At 34.7% G+C, this 23,333-nt stretch overlaps 1 protein-coding gene across 1 annotated transcript in view; it reads left to right on the top strand.

Annotated features, from left to right (window-relative positions):
- The first annotated feature begins 234 nt into the window (after positions 1–234).
- Positions 235–23,333, top strand: part of Lrp4 (LDL receptor related protein 4) — a 56,458-nt gene continuing 33,359 nt past the window's right edge. The window contains exons 1-3 of the mRNA XM_088226938.1: positions 235–471; positions 10,587–10,959; positions 21,700–22,482. Of these exons, the coding sequence (XP_088083064.1) occupies positions 10,797–10,959; positions 21,700–22,482 (946 nt within the window). The 5' untranslated portion in view covers positions 235–471; positions 10,587–10,796. The remainder of the gene's footprint in view (positions 472–10,586; positions 10,960–21,699; positions 22,483–23,333) is intronic.

Genomic DNA, 23,333 nt, shown 5'->3' with positions numbered 1-23,333 from the left:
ACTATTCTACTAATTCAAATTGCAATAAAATTTCTAGGAAATTTACAAATTTGTTCGCTTCAATACTCTGCTTTCTCGTGTATAAAAATGTGTGATGACGAAAACAAATATGGGTGTATTTTCTAAGTTGGTTCGATTGTGTTGTGAATGGATTTTCTCTGTTCGAAACAGCAGAGCGCTTTCAGTGAACGGAAGTTTCGGGGGATGTTCGCAAAAGCGCGCGCAGCCTTCCTCAGTCTAGGCCCGGACATTGTGAGGGACACATCCCGCAAGCACCGTCTGGCTATCGATACTCGGGCCGCATATTGAACGGATTCCTGGAAACATCGCGAGTTGCCCGTGCTATGATAAGTCTCGCGCCCCTGTCCGGTCTCGCCCACGTCTCTTAATGCTGGACCAAAATTTTATCTCAATGTCAAGCGAATGATAGTGGGAGTGAACGATCAAAGACAAGTGCGTCGTATTGAAAAGGTAGGAGTATGTTGTTTAAAAAAACATCCTAACAATACTTATTACAATATCTCATTCAAAAGGGCTATTTACACAGACTTCAGTATTCAATCGATCGCATTTGTATTTTTTTCCTAAAACATAATAAAAAATGACATTTAGTTCACTCTCACGATTTTATAAACGCTGGTGCATTAATATATGAATTTGTTTCTTTTCACATATTCTATATGTAAAAGGATGAGCATATTGTCAATCCTAAATACTTCGAATCAATTGTTTACTTATTCACGGAAGTTTGAGTGAAACATTGCAAGTTTCTTTATGTTTAAGGACGCTGTTCAAGGCATTTCTGTGAAGGTTAAGCATTTCCGTATAAAACTGATAATAAAATGTATTTTAATAAAATATGTACGCGTAATTTAAAGTTATAAATATACTGCGTAGGTGTTGGAGGGGGAGTGTGCGAGGGTAGGTACACTGCGCTTGCGCAGTGCTAGCGAGATCGATGAAAAAATCAAACCCTTAATTTTATTTCATTTTATCTTATTTGTGTTAAATCATGTAACAAGAATACAAAGATGAATGCAGTTACATTTAAAAAAATTAAAGATGAATTTTTTAAGCAAGAATGTTTTTTGATTGTCAGAAAATGTTTTGGCGACCATTTTTGTTTGAATTAGTGAACGCCCTTTTCTTAGATCGAGGTTTTAAAATAGATACATAAGATGATTAATAAAAAACGATGTTCAGAAAGCTTTTACGAGTTGTATTTTTATATCGACATGAATAGGTAGTTTTTTTCTTCTCAGTAATCAAATAATTTTTAAAATGTTTTTGTTTTATTATTATTGCTGAAATACTTCAAGAAATATTTGTTAAATTTTAATGCCTTTTTAATATTGAAAATTGCTGTTATAATACACGTAACAGGAAAGTATAAATTTTATCGAAACATTTTTCAGTCTGGGACGAAAGTATTGATCTCCGAATTGCTGTTACCTTAGTTCTACAGGTGGTTCACTGTAGAGAAATGAGAGGGGTAAGGTATTCCCTACAAAAATAATTATAATATTCATTCCGACGGGGGAGGTTCCCTAAAAGATACCATTTGTTTAATGGGAAAATAAACTAATTAAGGGAGCCCGTAATTACGGGATAATTATCCTACATAACTAAATTTAGGGGGGTTCCGAGCTATTTATAGAAAGTTGTTAAGAAAGCTGTGGCTATAACGAATATACGGTTAAGTCATAAAATTAATACTTATATTAAATATTTCATAACACAGTTCGGACCACTTCTTGTCTTCATGATTCTTGCCATAGATTTAAAATAAATAAATCTAATTAATATGTTTAATTTAAATGAAGTATTAGATTAGCAGCTCAATCTCAATGGCCGCACGTGTCAAAAAATTCTTATGGATACGTTAATCGACGCGATAAACATCTGTGATTGAGCACAAGGGGTCTCCACACTTTTTTGCCTAAGGGAGCAGCTGATTTCTCCACTGAGTCGGAATCATAATGAACGAAGCTTATGTTAAAAGCAAATTGAGTTACATGATTGCCTTCTAGGAAACCGGTAACAAAACAGACATAACAAGGATACAAAGATAATAAAATAAAGTAATTTTACTAACCAAAACGTACCCTAACTGACCCTTAGACTGAACTCTTCGAAAAAACACATTAGTTTGACATAAACAACTTGGCGAAAATTAATACGATAAAAATTGTACACAAAATTACATTGAGAAACAAACAAGACGATGGCTTAACAGTAACAAAAAATGCTGATATATGCAAATATAATACCAGACAACAACAGCTTGCCCATCACATACCGCACACCGCATCTGAGGACACAAGTCTCCTTGGTGGTGCCCACATACACGGAAAATTTGCTCTTTGTCAAACGAGAAAAGCTGCCCGAAGGAACTCTCTAAAATCTGATAGCCTCAGCATATTTGTGCTGAAAGAAAGTAATCCAGAAGTACATAATATGTACTTCATTGGATTGAGACGAGAGGGAAGTGAATTTTTCACTGACTGGGATTAAATTTATTGGACATGAGCAATTCGCCGAAATAATAACAAAACTTTTTAAGGGCCTCGAAATTCTTTTTGGAAGCCACCAGATCTGTATATCTGACAGAACCTATAACAGGGCCACGGATAGCAGCGAGAAGCTCCATTCGGTAATCATAGAGAAGGGGAAAGGGACAAGACCACAGGATGTGTTCAGAAGATTGGTTAGGATATCCGCAGCAGCACAAAGGAAAGTCGACAATATTAAAAACAAATAATTTTTTATTAAATTTACCATGACCTGATAAAAACTGCGTTGTCCAGTGATTGGGGATAACCCAAGAAAATTGTAAGCCCTGATGGATTGAAGAAAAAAAAAGAAAGGTAACCCTATCTGAAGGGGAGACAACAACACAAAAATATTTTTAAAACTAAGACAAACGTACAACAGTCAAAAATAATTTACAATGGACTTAAACACTACAGTGACTTACCTTACCACTTGAAAAATTACACTGGAGAGAAATTTAAAATCAATCTGAAAAAGCACGCGATGACTTCACTAACCGGACGAGAAATAACATGACTAGACTTTACAATATTTCTTATAAAACCCTGACAGGTTTTTTAAAATAATAAATAAATAAAATGAAAAAAAAAGATAAAAACCCAGCTAGGTCATCATTCCAACGCAATTGTATGTTTTGAGATCAGCCGGTGAGTGAGGTATCTTCGGCGCGGCGTAGGGCGCGGGGGTGGACAGGAAACAGGCACTACTACAGTCAAAGCATTTTTTTAAAAAGTGTCAGTGAAACCATCAAGACCATCAATCTTTATAGCGGTTTTCGAGTATGTAGAGGAAGTGCTTTCACTAAAAAACACAGAGCCATCTTGTAGCAAGTAGCAAAATAATTACAGTTAGGATGTTCACAGTTTTGACACCCCAGGATTAGATCAAAACATGTCAATGTCTTACCCGTCAATGTCAGAAAAGTTTACAAGATAAGAAAATATTTTTTAGCAATATTTTTGAAGTTTTTTATGTCTTCCAGCTTGATTAACACTTGCTACTGAAATACTGAAAATACCTTCTCCGAGATTAGAACTTAAGGCTTATCTACCAAGCTAAACAGGAAACATTTCTGATCAAAAAAATCAGACCGTTCATTGAATGAAGTTTTGTAAGCGAAATAAATTTTATTAACAGGCGCCGTGACGTATTTAGACGGCCAGATGGTCAAAAATCCAAGAAACGTTGATAGGCCTTTAAAAATAGAGGCTTGGCGGGTCATTCTTTAAAACACATATTTGAAATAAAAGACCACAATCCACCCGCAGCTGCCATAAATTAATTAAGGGGATGAATAAAATAAAAACAATAATAAAATTTAACCAACAATGTTATACATATGAAACAAGGGATAAAAAAGAATAAGATTACCAATTAAGAGAAAAACAGAATCTCAAAACTCATTGTACAAGGAATTGAAGCTGTACAATAAGTTACCTGAAGAAATAAAGGAGATAGAAAAAATTTAAATATAAAATCAATTTGAAAAAATATGTTATTGAGTAATTTTGATTAAAAAAATGTAATTTTATTAAAAGTTTATAATAGTTCTTAAGATGTTATGAACTAACTTAACAAAGTATAAATAAATCAATAGAGTTCTCCAGGACTCTATGTGCCTTAGGACAGGAGTACCATACGCACCACAGGAATGATGATGAATCTGCTCAACTAAAATGAAATAAGTCATCAAATTCAACAAAGTGATTTAAATAGATTTGAATGATAAATCAATTCATTAAATCGGTTTATTTAAAGCCCTGTTTTTCAATCGTAATAGAGTATTTCTGTAACACTTGAACAGTAGACCCGATTAACCGCGCCTAATCAAATCATAAAACGTGATGGATGATTAGGGGGTATTTATAGTTTCATGAATGGGTGCCAAGCCTTCCACACCATTCTATCTCAAAATGACTTACATTAGTTATGTTAATTGAGACCACGAATCGCAACCAACTAATTCACAATGAATCGGGGTTCGAAAATATCAAAATATTTGATATTACGATACTTAGCGGAGCACTTGTTTTCTTGACGCATATGCGAACACGCTTGATTTTGAAAGAAAAGAGTTACTATTATTTTTTGCCTGGATGTGTGGGTAACTAATATTTTAAACACTAATAACTCAACTTTTATTTTGATTATGTCTCAATTTTGCAGACAAAGACTCGATTTAACCCCTTAGGCAGTTATTAAAATTAACAATATACAACTCTCCGACTTGAAAAAATATTGTTGACATTATTTTTTATTACAAGTCAGTACAACAGGTTCAAGAAGAAGAACAAAAAATGAAATGTAGTTTCAGGCGTGTCAGAATCTAACCCGTATCGATAAAGGTTTTACCTCTTTTACTTGACAAACTCAATTGTAGGAAGAATTGAATGAATGTTCATATAAAGTGTTTAAGATTTATAAATTTTAAATGAAATATTCCAGTTGAAGAGCTTAACTAATGTTCATGAAGTAGTTAAAATTAATATATATTAGTGATAGAAGATCAATTTCAGGTTTAGTGCTGCTTTTCAAGTTATTAAATAATGTTCTTGACAGAGTCGAACTTTTAAATTGTGTGCATTTTTATGTGAGACAGCGTGGGACGAGACAAAATACTTTTTTTGCTGTTGATATGCACAGTTCAAACTATGCCAAATACTTACATATTCCACGGTTCCACATGTTAGCAAACAAACATGGAAACTTATTTTTATTCAATTTATCTTTATACCAATTAAAATCATTACTTTTTAATCACTTCTTTTCTAAATTATAAAAATGTACTAAATGTTATACTTGTTTTACTGTTTATGCTATGATACATCGCCTCTTTTACTTCAATACTTTTTTATTTAAACCCTTTATTTATTGTGAATTTGCTCCATACCTATGTTATAACTTCTTATTTAATTTTTCTTTGTTATTTCCTTATTTTCTGCTGATTTTATTTCGTGTATCCATATATTTTATAATAATTGTTTTTCATTATTATTCTTTACTTTGTCAAAGGCGTAGGCCGTCGAAAAAAAAAATAAAGGCAGAATTATGAATTTTACACAAAGTGTAAAGTGACCACTCATACCATAGACAGATGCCGTGGTGCAGTTGGGACTTGGGACAGCTAACTACGAAACAGGCGTCGGGTTCGATTCTCCCCAGTTGCAAGAAAAAAATCCAAGAAAGGTTTTTTCTCATTAGTCTGGGTGTTGTGGTTTATATTTGATTACCTTCTTCCCCTCTTTCCTACTTCCTGAAAAGCTTCAAAATAAAGGGTTAAGGGGATTTCCTTTTAAATAAATATTTTCTTATAAAACCAACCAATACCAGGTCATAAGCCCTGTAAATGGCTAGACTTCCATGTTCTCCATCTCGGTTGCTGTAATATGGTAAACATAGCCTATTTATTTGTCAGACCCCTTCTTAAATCTCTCCCCTTGGTTTAAATACGCGAACCTGTGGTTTTATATGCAAAACAATTTAAACAGACTAATGAAATGGTCTTCGTCACGCTAATACTCAATTATACACACTAAAACGCCCCACGCGTAGCTCGAGTTATTTCATTTATAAGGATTATATATGAAAAGGGAAACATTTTTTAACGTTTGAATAATAGCTCGAAGTCATGAATAATAAAAAGTTTGTAATTTATTCCATCGAAATACAACTTTGTTATATACCAGTATTTGGAAATGCATTAAATACGAAAATAGCTTATCAAAAATGTTTGTGAAATAAGGGTGGGGAATAATGGTTATATTCCGTGTATGTGTACGTGCGTGAAATATAATAGAACCAGAATTCTAGACGAGTGTATTTTAATTAATGGCTGCCTTCGGATAAAAATCCTGAAAAAGTTAATCGAGTGGAGGTACTCGTAAGTTCGCTTCGCAGTGCAGTGTTGACGCGATCGCCTGCCATGCTCGAGGTCCTAGTTTCGATTCCTGGCAGGATGAAGGTGAAATATTGATTTAAAAGGTGGTTCCTACTGCAGTATTTCATTGTTGCTGGATTGACGTCTGATGCATAAGACTTATCACCATAACTGCCATGTAACGAAAAAGATGCAGATGCTCGGCAATTAATGTACCAATGCAGCACCCTTTGCATCCCTGAGTGGCTGATACAGAAATTATATTGAAAATATTTTTTATAGACATGAGTGAGGAAGTTCAGTGCTACGAAAAATTAGATAGAAAAAATATTTTCTTAGACGCGGTAAAAATTAAAGCATTTAGTTGCACGGCGAAGTATCTCGAAAATGTATAAAAAAATTAATGAAAATGAGCTATTTCGAATTAAACAATGTTTTTAGTATGTCTAAATGCTTGCAGACTGGCTGGATTTCCTCCCTATGGAGTTGTTCATATTAAAATTTGTTGCAACAGAGAGAGAAAACACTTTTGAGAAGGGAATATGGAAGTCTAGGGATTTACAGGGCTTATGACCTGTCGTTGGCTGGTTTAAGTGATCACTTCACACACTGTGTTACATTCACCATTCTGCATATGTTTGAACATCCACATTTCCTCAACTATTCCATTTGTTGACTTTTGTGAAGTAAAAGAGCTGAAAGCTTTATCATGTGGGTGAGATTATCAGGCGTTGATTTCAGGCGTTGCTTAGTAGGTGAATTGATTTAGCCTATTATCTATGCCATCAATATCAGGACCCCTATGCTAGCAAGACGCTTCTTTCAGTGCAGCGACGAAGTGAAGACAATCATCTTTTCATCGTATTTGACGTCCATGTATACAACGGAACTATGGAACAATTATACCCAAGCAGCTTGGAATAAATTAAGATTCACGTCTTACAGGCAACTATTTGGACTGCCTAGGTACTGTAGTGCCTCCAAAATGTTTACAGTTAGATAGGTAAACACCTTCGCTGCCCTAGTTTGCCAAAGAGGCTGTAGCTTATGGGAATGCCTGAAAAGCTCCAATAACGCGCTTCTACAAGCCACTGCAGGGTGGATTCATTCACCCTTGTTCGAGCGACGGCGGGATATGTTCAGACCACCATAAGTGCTTGAAATATAAAATCTATAAGATAATTTTCTTTTGTGTGGTAGAATTATTGGCTCTGCACTATGTAGCTGTCGGTGTAAACATTCAAATTTGTGTTGGTATAATTGAATTATTTAAAAGAAAGGTTATTGTTACGCCCGCATAAAGCAGAGAATATTAACAATTTAAATGGACTGTACTTAATTTAAAACCACCTCGTGGCTAGCGGGTTTTCCGGTAGGTACGCTACCCCGAGCTAACGAACCCGGGGAAATGTGACCATTACCATCAGTGTCATAGCAGATAGTGAGAGAGCGAATGGCGAATGTCCGGCGCCAAATAACAGGACTCATCCAGCTAAGGGAAGGCGACCCCTACAGAAACCCATTAGAGAAGGCAACGCGAAACCACTATGTTTTATTTTTATTATTTTTTATTTTTTTTATTTTATTATTTTTTCACGCCCATAAGGCTTTTACATACATGAAAATTTTACAAAATATAAGTATATAAACAACATTAAATTTAAAAAAATACAATATAAAGCAACAAAAGATAGAACGGTGTTAAGAAGTAAAGTTGGTATAAAAAAAGAAGATGAGTATATAAACAGCATAGATTTTAAAAAAAAACACAATATAAAGAAATAAAATAAAGGAACAAAATAAAGGAACAGTGTTAAGAAGTATAGTTGGTATAAAAATAAAAAGATGAGTGTATTAACAACATAAATTTTTAAAAAAATATATAATATACTGTAATAAAATATAGAACTGTGTTTTAAAGTTAAGTTGGTTTTAAAAAAATTAAAGCAATTTATTTTAAAGCACAGTGCGCTCCGTACGACCGAAGACTTCAAGAAAAAACGAAATAGAGAGAGATTATAGCCCTTGTGCTATCTTTGTATACTAAGTAACAATACTCTGGTGTGGCACGCACCAAAATTAGTAAGAATTTAAATTAAGAACTATTAAACAAAAAACTTAACAAGGAGCTTTATACTACTTTTATTTATAAATTTTACCAGTGACCGGGTTTTATCGTGACCGACGTCATCAGACAGTGGAATAAACTATCTACGTATTTTTTATTATTATAATTAAAATGCAGTTACACCAAGAAATGTCAATAGAAAAACACACAATAGATACCTAATATTATTAATATTTAAAGACTTAACTTCGTGGTCAAAAATTTGTAAATAAAAACAAAAAGTACCTGTCCTGGGTCTAAAAGGACCAATGTTGCGTTTAATTTTTTCTTGCCAACATTTTGTAGTGTTGATGTCAATAAAAAAATACACATATTTCAAAAAATTCAAAATTATTAGAGGTGGAGGTCAATGCTATGCGAGTTCCTGACGTCACTGCGACCTATGAAGATCTATTGTGACGGGTCCCCGTCAATAGTTCTCGCCTCCCAAGCCCCGGTCTATAAAGATCCTGGCCACTCAGTGGAAGGCGAGAGCTTACATTTCGCCAAATCTCCTCCTCCAAGCCTAGTTCCATAAAGTATTGGGCTATTAAGTAGGGGGCGTGCTTTTTAACATCCTCGGGTTTAATCAGTGGTCCCCCGAGCATGAGGCTCCTTTTATGATGTAAAGCTTCACATATAATGTGTATAGGTGTTTCCTTATCTGCACTGCAAAACCTGCATCAAGAAGTTTCGGAAAGGTTCATTCTAGCAAGGTGTTTATGCAATCCGTAGAGCCCAGTAAGAGTTTTAGTGATATCCCGCACTCGATTTCGGCCAAACTTTATTAGGTCAAAAGCAAAACTTAGCGAGTACCCTTTTGTCAGTTCCTTCGCATGGTGCCTTGTAGTACATTAAAACTTATAATTTAACAAACAGGTGCAGGTATTCGAAGGTTAAAATGTGAATCTTCTTCGTCTTCCTCTTTGTCTAGATCTGTTGATCTGTTCTGGCAGAAAGCTGCTACTCTTGGGACGTTGAGATCCAACTGTCCCTTCATTTAGGCGGTCTACCAGGAAGACTATGACCAAAAGGAATTTGCTTAGCTGCAATGCAAGGGATTTTGGAGTTGTCCATTCTGTTTACATGATCTCTCCATAATTTTCTTCTTGCTCTGCTTCATCGCACATCTTCGGTACCAGTCCATCTTATTTATTCATAACGGATTTGAATATGTTTGTCTGTTTTGTTTAATTTTAATGATTCTAAATAATAAGCTTTGAGAGAACTAAAAATAATCTATAGCCTTTAAAATATAGCTTGATTAGAATGACATTTGTCAGAAAAAGTGACGACATAACTTTGTAGTAACGTCAAAGGAGTTATTTATATTGACACACGAAAAATCTTTCGTATCCGACGTGTTAATAAATTTTTTTATACAGTGCTTGACACCTAAATCAACATTTATATATAAAATCAGCCTTAAAACTAAAAAAAACTAAAATAAATCTAATTATTAACGACGTTCTTACAAGGTTACATCATTTTGCAAAAACGTTAGAGATGGGACAAATTGATTGATGTAAATTGATCGAATAAAAAAATAATTCATTTGATGTTGTTCATAAAAAAAGTATAGATGTCTTATTTTTTATGAATAATTGTGTTAAACACACTTTAATAGGCATGTTTTCGCGTCTTTTATATCAATTCTCGGAAACAGAGTTTCATGATTGTATGAAATATCTGATAAAATCGATTTGATCAGTGATCAGTAATTTCCCATCACTAATGACATTAGTTTATCAGCTGTCATTCTAATCAAGCTATATTTTAAGGACGATAGTAAGCTGTCGCTTTAATTCTAAAGTTTCAAGTAAACTGTTAGAAAAAAAATATTTGTTGAACTTTAAAAGACCGAGCGTTTTTAAATCAGTTAATATTTGTATATTTGATTAATGGTGAGATCGTATTGATTTTTGAGTTCAAATAAGTTATCGTTGAATTCATATTGAAGTCTGTCTAGTGGAGATAATAAAAATTCATGGTTACGATGTTTATTTAATGTTGTTGTACGTGGGCCTTAACACATTAATTTATTTTAAGTGAAAGACTAAGAAGAAACACTTAGGAGAAATTGAAATGTGTCACAGATAATAGAAGAAAAACTAATCGTTGTATTTAAAGCATTTCAAAATTCGATCATTAAATGTGTGTGGATTGTTCTAAGGGTTTAATACTTTGTAGTGAAAACGCTGAGACTTAAGTTGTGTAGAAATGTGATACAGTTTAATCTTTGTGACTCTAACGGCGGCAATGTATACTACATTCAGCGCATTGCCCGTCCGCCATCTTGAAGAGACTCTTCGCCATGGAAAGAAAGTCAGGACCTTGGAATACCATCACCAGACCTTCAGGTGGTCCCTGGTGAAAATGTTTGCAGCGTTCCTGCTCTTCCTCGGGACGGTGGATTGCCAAGGTGAGAATTTTAAAACTATTTTATTCATTTAGTCACCATTCTCAATAAATGAAAAGCAAACTTACGGGGCTGCTTGTTAAGTTTTATTGATTAAAAATCCTCATAAGTGAAATAAGTTTTGAAATACAAATTTAGAATGATTACTTATATTTTTTGGAAAACATCTGAACTGGGCACACTACCTAATATTTATTTTAAATAGATATAATTACATACCCAAACGAATAACCTTTTTTAGAAGGTAATATTAGACGTGTAGATATTTACAGAGCTTCTGTCTTGTCGTGGCTGTTTGTTTTATTTTAATAGTAATAGAGTCCCAAATAAGAAAATAATTGATGGTTCAAGGCAAACGAGTTATCAACGCTGTGTAACATTTAATATTTCTCATATCTGAAAACAACCGTTGTCAACTTGTCAATTCTTAAGATGAAACGGGGTCTCACTTTTCTTCATACAAACGTATTCCCATATTTTCTCCCTGGATTATGGCACTTGAGCAATGATTTTTTTACACACTATATCTATGGATATTTACCATTAGCATGTCCTTACTGTTTTGATATTTTGATAAATTGTTTCTTATAGAATCTAGGACCATCCGAAACCCCAAAAAAGCGTCAAGTTTTATCTTTCCCTCCTTCCGACGTACGGTATGCAAATATTTTTATTTATTTTATTGAAATAAACGGAACTTAGTGCCTTTTACATATTAGTTACAAAAACAATTAAATATACATACATGTAAGCATAAGTAATACAGAGCATTTAAAACAATATTATTAATTAACAAATTAAGAAAGTCTAAAAAAGATAAACTATCATAAAAAAAATTACAAGTTATAGAATTATCGATAAAAAAATATGATATATAATTTTGAAAAACAAAAAAAACTTCCGATACAGAAAATTTAATTTTAACTCTCTTTTTTAAAAGAAATAACTAAATCAGTTCAGTTTTGTGGTGCGGAAAACGAATCTGCCTAACGTCGATTTTGTCAATTTTAGTTAGGCAAAATTAATTCGACGTGCAGTTCTCTTTTCACACAGTATCGGGTACGTATTTGCGTGACAGAAAAACAATGTTCAAATACCCGTTCATCAAAATGGTCTTTTTTCGGTTTCTTCGCATGGTGCGGACCAGGTACTTTTTGCCATTACGCTCTGCTTCCTGACCCGTGACCTAAGCTAAGTATAAGGAGCACATTTAGGCAACCCACGGTAGGGCTCAGGGCCTTTTTAAGTAAATATTTCATGTCAACCATGTCACGGATTGAATTCGAGACCCCTTACATGGTAGGTAAACGCGCTGACCACTACACGACGATACCCGAGTACAGCCGAACGTAATCCGACACACCCCGACCGCCGGTTTCAGCTAAACTAAAATCGAAACCGTGCCCAAAACTGACCGAAGTCGGTTACTAGGTACAAAGCATATTTAAACTAAAAACCACATTTTTATTCCTTTATGCGTCTGACAGCGGAACCTAAAACTGAATTGTGCGTACATTGATAAAAATGCAAAGATATTGCTTATTTCAACATGTTGAAACGACGATAGACGACTAGAAAATCTATGTGTAAAATCATTTATTTAATCGGGTGGTGGTCCCGTGGTTAGTGTTGCAGACTCACGGATCAGAGGTCCGAGATTAAAACCCCACTCTAGCCTCTAGCCCAATTTGATTTCCATTTTCTAAAAGTGAGTTATTTACAACTCGTTGAAAATAGTCACCAAAATTGAAATATTTAGGTAAGTCATAAGAACGCTAATATTTCTATTTTATAAAAAAAAAACAAATTGTTGAACGGCTTGGCCATCTATCCACTCTGCCTAATCTTCGGAAGACGGCGTGGTGGTTAGTTTTACCTTAACCCTTATACTGCTAAACAACGATATATCGTTGTTGTTAATCCCTATCATAAAGTTCTAACTAGACTGATGCTGACGTCATAATCCCCAAAAGGGTAAATGAATTCGGGAACTGCTTGTTGCACTTAACCGTCAGTGGTATAAAACATTTTCAAAACATAAAAATTACTTATTCGACGGGTTATTATTTAGTTTCGTACCTATTTCAAGCCTACGGAAAATTTAATACAAAAAATATTTTCTTACGCGCAGTAAAAATTTAAGCATTAAATTGTACAGCAAAGTTTCTTGAAAATGAATAAAAAATAATTTAAAATATTTTAATGAAAACGTATGAAAGCTGTTTGTAATTTCGGCAACTGTTGTCTATCTCGCTCAATCCATTATGCGTGAACTAGCTATTAGTGAAACGGAATATTTTTCTTAGAAGAGATATCAATTTGTGAGACAGTTGTACAAAAACATTATTTTTTTAAATTAAAATTGTATTATGACAACTACCAAGAAATAATATCACTTAGTACATTTACCGGTTTACAAATTTCAAGATATATTTTACTCAATTTTTGTTTAGCATGCATTTATGGAAGTGGTAGGTTTAATAATATATAACAGAGCACTTTGCCCCGCAATCAACAAAAAAACTATCATAATTATTTCGTTTCAATAATAACAATGCGCCTTGAGATTGCAGTACGAGATCAGTTTTGTTTGTTTTTATTTTCAATTTAGAAAGGGTTTACAACCGCTGTACGAAAATTGTCTATTTGCGGCACGAATTTTCTATCTTGCTCACTCCATTGGGTTTGAACTAGATATTTATGAAATGGAAGATTTTTCTTGGAATTGCTATTAATTGATAAAACAGTAGTGTGTTTGGAAAACAACGTATTCGATAAAATATTTTTGAAATGTATAAATAAGAGGATTTCTGATTAGATTCTTGAAAAACTGCGTAGCAGCGTAAGGGTTAATATCCTTGGGTAATGCCGGTTTATGAGTAGTGAAAGAGCCATCTGGCGGCAAGAAATGTAACTTCTCTGTATCCGGTAGCCGGCGGCGGAGGCGGGGCGGAGGCGGGGCGGGGGTGTGTATCGATCGGCCGCGCATGCGCCGCCCTTTCATTCATCGGCTCTGGAAGAAACTACTAGCTATGGAATTATTATTAGCATCGTGAATTCACGATTCATTTACAATAGCAATAACAACTGCTTAAATCACACGCTATTTTTTTTTCCAAATCAATATTTTTATTTATGTGTCTGTATCCGGGTGGATAAAGAATACGCTTCTGTATGAGAAATAGAACCAGAATTCTGACCAAATCGAGCTATGCTCGCCAAAACATCACAACTGATAAAAACAATATTTTATAATTGATATCAATAAAATAAATAGCCGAACTGAGTTTGATTTTCAAAGTGTATTCCTTGTTAATTGAGAGGTAGAAGTGTTCTCCCGTAAAATATTTTTTTTGTCAGTTACGATGTTTTGACGATCATGGCTCGAAGCGTTTTCGACTCGATGGCGACTCTCAGATAATAATCTTGATAAAGGAAATCGAGTTGAGAAAAGTTCGCCTCGTAGTGCAGTGGTTGTAATGTTTGCCTACCATGCTTGAGCTCATGGGTTCGATTTCTGGGGGGGCTTGTTTATAAGGTAGTTTAACACAGCAATGTTTCTTTATCCCTGGATTGACACTTGAAGCGTAAGACTGATCTTAATCACATGTAACACATGATCAAAATGTCTTCGGCGATAGCGATCTTAAAAAAAAAACGCCTGCGATGGCTCGGTCATGTGAATCGAATGGAGGAAGGCTGAATACTGAAAGATATAATGTATAGAGAGCTTTGTGATGCTAAAAGATCTCCCGGTGGTCAGCAATTGCGATTTAAAGATGTCTGTAAACGTGACATGAAAACGTTTTGCATTGGCGCTGATCATTGGTAGGATCTCACCAGGGATAGAGATGTGTAGAGAGGAGCCGCAAAGGAGGGTAAAGCGGTGATAAAATAATTCATAAAAATCGACATTGTTGTTAAAAGCCATTGTGCGAGGTCCCGTATTCGATTTGTAGCAAAGATTATGTGATTTCGTAAGTTTGAGTTCTACAGAAAACAATATTTACTCGGTTCACTCCATACAAATTTATATGAAAACCGCGCACAGCGAAATCAATGAAATTTAAAAATGTTTAAGTAAATGACAGAACAAATAATGCTCATGTACGTATTTTTTTATTGGCTTTATAATGTTCCTTTTTTAATTTTACTATTAAATTATTTTTTTTGTTTACATGCTTGTAAGACTTTTAATAAGGAAGTTCAGAGCTACGAAAAATTTGATTTCAAAAATGTTTTTTTTTTAAAATTGTAAAAATTATAGCATTTGATTGTACGGGGAAATTTCTCTAAAAATTAATGAAAAAAATAATAGAAGCGATTTTAATAAAAATGAACCACTTTGAATGGCGACACAAGTTCTTCTAAATCAACCAATGGTAGAGTGTTGTGATAAAACTCTGGCTTCCAGGAATCCAACCCACCAATCAGGACAACCCAACGAAGGGAACTAGTGACGTCATACGCGGAGTAATTAAAAAATTGCAAAACTTAAAAAAATCGCAACAATGATAATGCAATTCATAAAAAAAAGGCTTAGTTGAATAGTCTATGAACAAATAAAAAAATAACCTCTGAACTTCCTCTTTGTGCCTTCCAAGGCATTTTTGATGTTTTCGCCCATACTTTTGATAACCTATTCCGCGCCCTTAATATAAAACAATCAGAAACAATCATCGGTAGTGACTCTATCTTTGTGTTTTAAAAAATGTAAAATATCCTAGCTATCCCGTCAGGTTGCTAATAAAATTTTGGAACCAATCTTTTTTTCCAATTTGGCATACATAGAAGTCGTCAGAATTTTTGAACAGATTTCTTTTGAGAACGTGTGAAATGTGCTCTGAAATAATAACCATTTAGCATAGCAACATGAATAGCATTTAACGTGCTAAACTAGTTAATTTCGCAGTGTAATGACTTTATTTAAAATTAGCAATAATTCCATCAAAACTCATATATCTTCTGCCTAGATTACCATTTCTCGACCTTCATGAGTTGTAACACCATACTGCACAACTCGGTCCTTGCCATGAATGGATTGTAAAAATCTGATCGATAGAAAGTAAATCACAAAACAAATAAAAAAACACCTCAAGGAAGATGGGTTAAAAATAACTGAAATAAAAAATATCGTATTTATACATTTTAATTTTACAACATCCAGTTGGTATTTGTCTACAAAAAAAACATCAACGCCCCGATAACAATGGAAAGTTCACAGAATTATCTTCAACTGTACCTATTTTAAATAAGATCGCATTTTCTGTACGAAAATGTGTGTATTTAGTTGAAAAATTAAAATATCTTCTTTAGAGAGGCTTGAATGTGGGAGAGGCTAGGGTTGTATGCCAGGATAGAAGTGTGTGGCGGTCCATTCTCTCTGCCTACCCCTACGGGGAAATGGCGTGATGGTAGTAGTAGTAGTAGTAGTAGTAGAGAAGGCAATATAGAAGTCTAGGCATCTACAGGGATTGTGACCTCTCATTGGCTGGTTTAAATGGCCACTTTTCACACTGCGTAACATTCACCATTCTGCCCATATTTGAACATCTATATTCCTTCAATTCTTTCATCTGTTGATGTTTGTGAAGTCAAATAGCTGAAGCCTTTATTTATGTGTGTGAGATTCATCTAATTGAATTATTTTAATTGAATATAAAAAAATATCAACTGTAAGCAACTATATATTTATTATATTACAACAGAGATGAAGAACACTTTAGAGAAGGGGATATAGAAGTCCAGGCATCCACAGGGCTAATGACTTGACATTGGCTGGTTTAATTGGCCGCTATACACACTTTTAACCAGCCAATGACAGGTCATAAACCCGGTAGATGCCTGGACTTCTATATTCTCTTTTCTGAAGTTTTCTACATATCTGTTGTAATATGTCAATATTAAGAGCTCCCCGGGGAGTTGTTACCAGTCCATGTCTACAAAAATTTGGAGAAACTCTCAATATTGTTGAAATATCTTCATTACTTATCTGTCATTTAATATTGTATGAGTAAAACTTTTTAAACAGAAAATTAGTTCAACAATGTTTGATTATGTCCAAATGCTTGCAGACTGGCTGGATTTCCTCCCTAGGGAGTTGTTCATATTTAGATTTATTTCAACAGAGAGGGAAAAAGTTTTTTTCGAGAAGAAATTTGGCTTCCAAATTTCTTCTCGAAAACTTTTTCCCTCTCTGTTGAAATAAATCTAAAAAAGAAAATTAGTTGTTACTTTATAGATCATTGCAATCGGAGTCCTGAGTAAAAATGAGTTGATGTATTCTCGCTCCAATGTCCAAAGAGGATACGCGGTGTCAGAGAAATTTGATGAATTGGTATTTAACCCTAGTCTTTCTTTCACTCCCTCGCAGATGCCTCTCCGACGTTGTGCAAAAAGACAACAGCACTTGAGATGTCAAACTATAATCGAAAAAAAAGAGGTTTCGCTGTCTCGATTTTTTTGCGCGTCCCAAAACTGAACCGATTTTGTTTTTTTTTTAAATTATCAGATTGAAATATTTTATATCAGTGAATTTTCTGTTTTTCTACATTATTTATTTTGCATACCATACGTCCGAAAACGTCAGATAAAACAGGGCGATTTTTTGGGTTTTTGGATGGTCCTAGCTCAAAACATTTTTTCAAAAAAGAAAAATTATAGAGATACTCTAATGTTCATTAACTACATAGTGTAAAATCATTGCTCTAGTGCCATAACCCAGGGAGAAAATACAAAATACGTTTGTATGAATGAAGTCAGACCGCAATTCCTCTTAACCACTACACCACGGAGACCGCCATATTACAACAGAGATTACATTTATTACGTTTCAGAAAAGGGAACATGGATGTTTACGTATTTACAGATCTTATGACCTGTCATGGGTTGACTGTGTAATGTCCACTATTCTACCTATATTTGAACATTCGTATTTATTCAATTCTTCAAGAGTTGAAACATTTTTTGATGGAGATTCGTCGGACTGAATTGTTTCACCTGCATCGTTTTGTAATGTGTTTTGCAAACAGCCCTTGTAGTTTAATAGCTGGTTCTAGGTTCGATTCCCGGTGAGATCAAAAAATGAAAAATTTTCGTGATTTTTCTCAAACCTGGATGCTCTTTTTTGGGTCTGTTGCTGTGCAAAAAAAAAATACTTACGGATTATCAAACGCGAATAAATTATGTTTTATTTTGATTAATTTTCACGCCCGTAAGGCTTTTACATATAAAACATAAGTACATTAACAACAATGGCAGTATAAGGTCTTTCGATGTTGGTATACAACTACTTGTAATTTTAAACACAAATAACCCCATTTTAGAACAGTCTTATCCATGTTAGATAGAAACTAACCCAACCAAAAAACACTCCATATTCATGTTAAAATACTCTAGTGTTATATAGATTCCCTGATAAGAAGTATTATGTATGCATGAATATGCAATAATTTTCGTAAACAAAATTAACAAATAATGTGACCACTAAAACCAGCCAGTGGCAAGCCATAAACCCTATAATTGCCTAGGCTTCTATATTCAGTTCATAGGTATGTTTTCCATTATCAATTTGCTTATTCAGGTTGAGGTTTCGCGGCTAGTGTCGCAGACTAACGGATCACTCTACCCCAATTTGATTCGCATTTTCTTATAGAGAGTTATTTTCGGCTCGTTGAAAATGGCCCCTAAATTAGTATTTGGGTAAATTATAAGAAAGCAAATATTTATTTTTAAAAAAAAAATATGGCGGCCAACCATAAACGATATCAACAATGTTTTGAGTTTGTCCAAATTTTTGTAGCGAGAACTGGATTCAACCCCCTAGGGAGCTATTAATATTAACATATTACAACAGAGATAATGAACTATTTAGACAAGGGAATATAGAAGTCTAGGCATCTACATGGCTTATGACCTGTCATTGGCTGGTTTGAGTGGCCACTTTACACACTATGTAAAATTTACCATTCTGCCTATATTTAAACATCTATATTCCTTCAAATTTTTCATCTGTTGACGTTTGTGAAGTTAAAGAGCTGAAACCTTTATTGTTGCGGGTAAGATTCGTACGATTGAATTATTTCACCTACGTTAGGCAAAGCCTGAAAATATTTCTTTTTATTCTCGCTGTGCCTTATCAGGTCCCCCGACTTTGGCGATCACTACAGCGCAAGCATCTCGGTCCTGCGCTACTCCGCAGCCAGGACAACTGCTTATTGGATGTACTGGCCATAGTGATTCCTGGGAAAAGATGACCAGAATGGTTTCCCGTTGCCTTATCTGGTGGATTTTTCTGTCAGGGTTACCTTCCCTTAGCTGAAAAAGAAAACTGTGCTAACACAAGAAAATATTTCTTAACTTCGCCATAATAACTTCACAAACGTCAACAGATGGAAGATTTGAAGGAATGTAAATGTTTAAATATAGGAAGAATGGTGAATGTTAGACGGTGTGTAAAGTGGCCACTCAAACCAGCCAATGACAGGTAATAAGCCCTGTGGATGCCTAAACTTTTATATCCCCTTATCTAAAAAGTTCTTTATCTCTGTCGTTATATGCTAATAAACAATTATTAACTTATTAATAATCTATTGACCATCACATTATCATATTTGGGAACGTATTTCTGTATTTTCAAAAGATTTTTGTAAACAGTCAACATATGTTTTTGTAATATAATAATTTTATAATATAATAAAAATATAGGTTTACTGTTTACAAATATCTTTTAAAAATACAGAAATACGTTTCCAAAGAAATTATTTTTGTACGTGGTAAACAAAAGCATCTCTCATTACGCTCCACTGGATGTTGACCAGTAAATATTTAATCTGTTTATTTGTATCCTATAAAAAGGATTCACATCTCTGTGGCGTCGATCATGTTCTATTTATATAAAACATATTTTATTTTCGTGGTGAAAACAACTTGAACTGGTTTATTACGCAATATTCAAAAATATTGACAACATTTTTAATCAGAGTGCGTCCAGATATTAATAGAGAATAACTTAATTTATCCTACAAATCGATTTTATCAAGATTGACAGATAATTCAACACGGATGAAGAGTTATGTAAATTTCTTAGCTTTCACGATCACTTAGATTTAAACTGTGATTTAAGAATCCTTGAAAACGATTTATTTAATAAATGCAAAAAATCGCTAAATTAATTTTATTCACGATCGACAAACAATAATACGAAAAAAATTGACACAATTATTTTCCATCATTCTACCAGTTTCTCAAAAGTGTGAACATTCTCCATTTAGATGATTTTCTATTACAATAAAATTCTTCTGAAATGAGATATGGTCCCTAACTCGATAATAAAGTAAATGTATTTTTTTTGTGTGAAAATGTGTACATTTGTACGAAAATCAATTATTTTGATATGAATATTCTTTTTTTTTTTACGAAAAATTTTGTTTTTAGATGATTGAAGTCTGCAAACTTCCCATTTTAATCGGGACCCTGGGGCTCAAAGTATCTTCGTCTGTAATCTGTAAATAAACAAGTAAAGTTTGATAATACGGGCCTTGGGGTGGTATTTCCAAACGCTCTCGCTGCCGTATTATCTCGCGTATTTACATACAAAATACACGATAAAACTGTTTTCTCGAGCTGCGAGAGCGGTTCAAAATAGCACCAAGCAATAGTAATAGGTCTTTAAATTTGCACAGAAAGGATATTTAGAAAAATCAAAGCCATCGGATAACAAGGAATAGAGCGTTGAAATAATATAATATTGATGTTTTTTGTTGATATTTCTTGATAAAACTCCATAGTTAATGATTATGATAAAATTATAAATAAACTTATCAACGAAACATCTTGGTTTAGTTTTACTTTTTATTATTTTGACCAACGAGCGCTTTCGCCTAAGTAGGCATCTTCAAGACTAAACCAAGAAGTTTCATTGATAAGTTTATTTATAATTTTATCATAATCATTGAAATAATATATAACAACAGAGATGAAGAACATTTAAGAGAAAGTAATATAGAAGTCTAGGCATCTACAGGGTTTATGACCTGTCAATGGCTGGCTTAAGTGGCCACTTTACACACTGTGTAACATTCACCATTCTGTCCATATTTGAAGATCTATATTCCTTCAATACTTTCATCTGTTGATGTTTGTGAAGTTAAAGAGCTGAAACCTTTATTTATGCGGGTGAGATTCATCTAATTGAATTATTTCACCTTAATACTATGCAGCGCCTGAAAAAGTTTTTTTTCAATTTCTATACTTCTTCATGGACCAGGTGGATTTATCAACAATATTTTGAGTTTGTCCAAATTTTTGTGAACAAGGACTGGATTCAACTCCCTGGGGAGCTGTTTATATTAACATATAACAACAGAGATGAAGAACGTTTAAGAGAAGGTAATATAGAAGTCTAGGCATCTTACCTTATCTTAAATGTTCTTCATCTCTGTTGTTATATGGTAATATTAACAGCTCCCCGGGGAGTTGAATCCAGTCCTTGTCTACAAAAATTTGGACAAACTCAAAATATTGTTGAATTAAATAATATGTCGAAACGTCATATTGTATGTTACTGTGATCGTTGGTCTTGTTTTGTTTTGTTTTATTTTATTTATTAAACAGTCTAAAATGAAATGAAAAACGAAAGTCTTAATCTGTGAATCAAAATCGAAACTAACTTTGTATTTATCATTCTCGACTTACTTATAAATTATAATACTAGATGGGAATTAATCAGCTGTAATATTGTAGGTATGGGAGAGGACATGGGACACGCAGTGACGGAGCCACCGGTACAGCGGGGGGCCGCCCGCATCATGTACGGCTCCGGGTCCGTGCGAGCAGCCGCGCCCCCGTCCCACGTGGCCACCCCCACCCTGCCCGCGCCGCCCCCCGGCTACGACTCCCTGGACCACCAGCTGCCCCCGGAGTACGAGGTCCCCTACGCGCGCAGCGGCGTGCGCGTCCCCAACGGAGCACCGTACGGCAGCGGGGGTCACATCCAACCGGTCGGGACCGGCAAAGTCGGAGACCGAGGCGGCATCTACGGACGAGGCGACCACATCATCGTACCCGGAAAGAGCAGGGGAATGAACCCCGGAATCAACCCCATCCACAGGCAAGAACACATCGCCTACGGAATGAACCCCAACCGGGGATCCATCGTCCACGGCAAAATGATAGACCATCCACTCGGCGGGAGAGGCAACAGACTGATGCAGGGCGAAGAGGAAGATCTGATAGAAGAAGGAATAGACGGAGACATGGACGAGGGCTGCAGGCGAGTGTGCGAGAGGGGACAGTTCGAGTGCTCGAGCAGTTGCGCTTGTATCAGCTTGGAACACCGTTGTGACGGAGACACTGATTGTGTCGGGGGCGAAGACGAGGCTGACTGCAGGCCAGGACCCGCGCGGGCCCCGTGTCAGGAGGCTGCGGGGCGCCTGAGGTGCCCCCGCTCCGCCCTCTGCATATCCCGGGACTGGCTCTGCGACGGAGACGACGATTGCGGAGACTTTTCTGATGAAACACATTGCGGTGAGACATAGTTTTTATCTTATGTATCGGAGAAAGCACTTCCTTCACACCTAAAAACTGTTTGAAAGACCAAGGGTCTTCTTATCGTATTCGCTCATACTAAAAAACGTCATTTTTTCGTCAAATATCAAGTACATAGCCTTATTTATTTTCATTTTCAGAAACGGCGATTTAAATTCAATCTAAATAACTACTGATTTTATCGCTTCCTTCACTGCGTGATTGAAAAATTATATGGAGAGCTTATTTTATTTTATTTTACTAACATAAACGGCAAATCTGCCTTTTACAAACATTTATAATACTACAAATATGGCTTAGTTTTTTTTTTTTAAACATAAATTTCCTTATACCCAAGATTTATTTAAAAAAATTACCCCTAAAAATTATACAAGATTTATATTTAGAAAATTAACCTAAAAATTATACAGCATATTCAGTAGAAAGTTTAAATGATAAAACATTCTACAGTAAAACAACAAGAAAATCATAAGTACTGTTTCATACAGATGGACAAAGTGTATATTATGAAATGCATGAATAAATAAATATAATTACCATTCACCATCTTTGAAAAAGTTCAAAAGGCTTGTTCTATGGGAACAATACCCTACACTAAATATATCGGATACGTGGGAATAACTATTGCTGAGTTCATGAAGTCTGTTTAATACGGCATTACAAGTATACACTGTCCGTGAATTGTTGCTACAAAACGGTGGCACCTGTCTAGCTTATGTCGGATATTGTTATTTTTTCTCATGACCAAATTGCAATTACACAAATAATGGCAAAAACTGGACTGTACTTCACAGGATCATTTATGTAGTATTTCCTTCCTCGTCTTCTAA

The sequence above is a fragment of the Micrasema longulum genome, unplaced genomic scaffold, assembly GCF_059751315.1.
Source record: "Micrasema longulum isolate JH-2025_06_02 unplaced genomic scaffold, ASM5975131v1 h1tg000480l, whole genome shotgun sequence".
NCBI classification, from domain to species: Eukaryota; Metazoa; Arthropoda; class Insecta; order Trichoptera; family Brachycentridae; genus Micrasema; species Micrasema longulum.
Note: the sequence above shows the minus strand (reverse complement) of the source record. Positions and strands in the feature narration are given on the sequence as shown.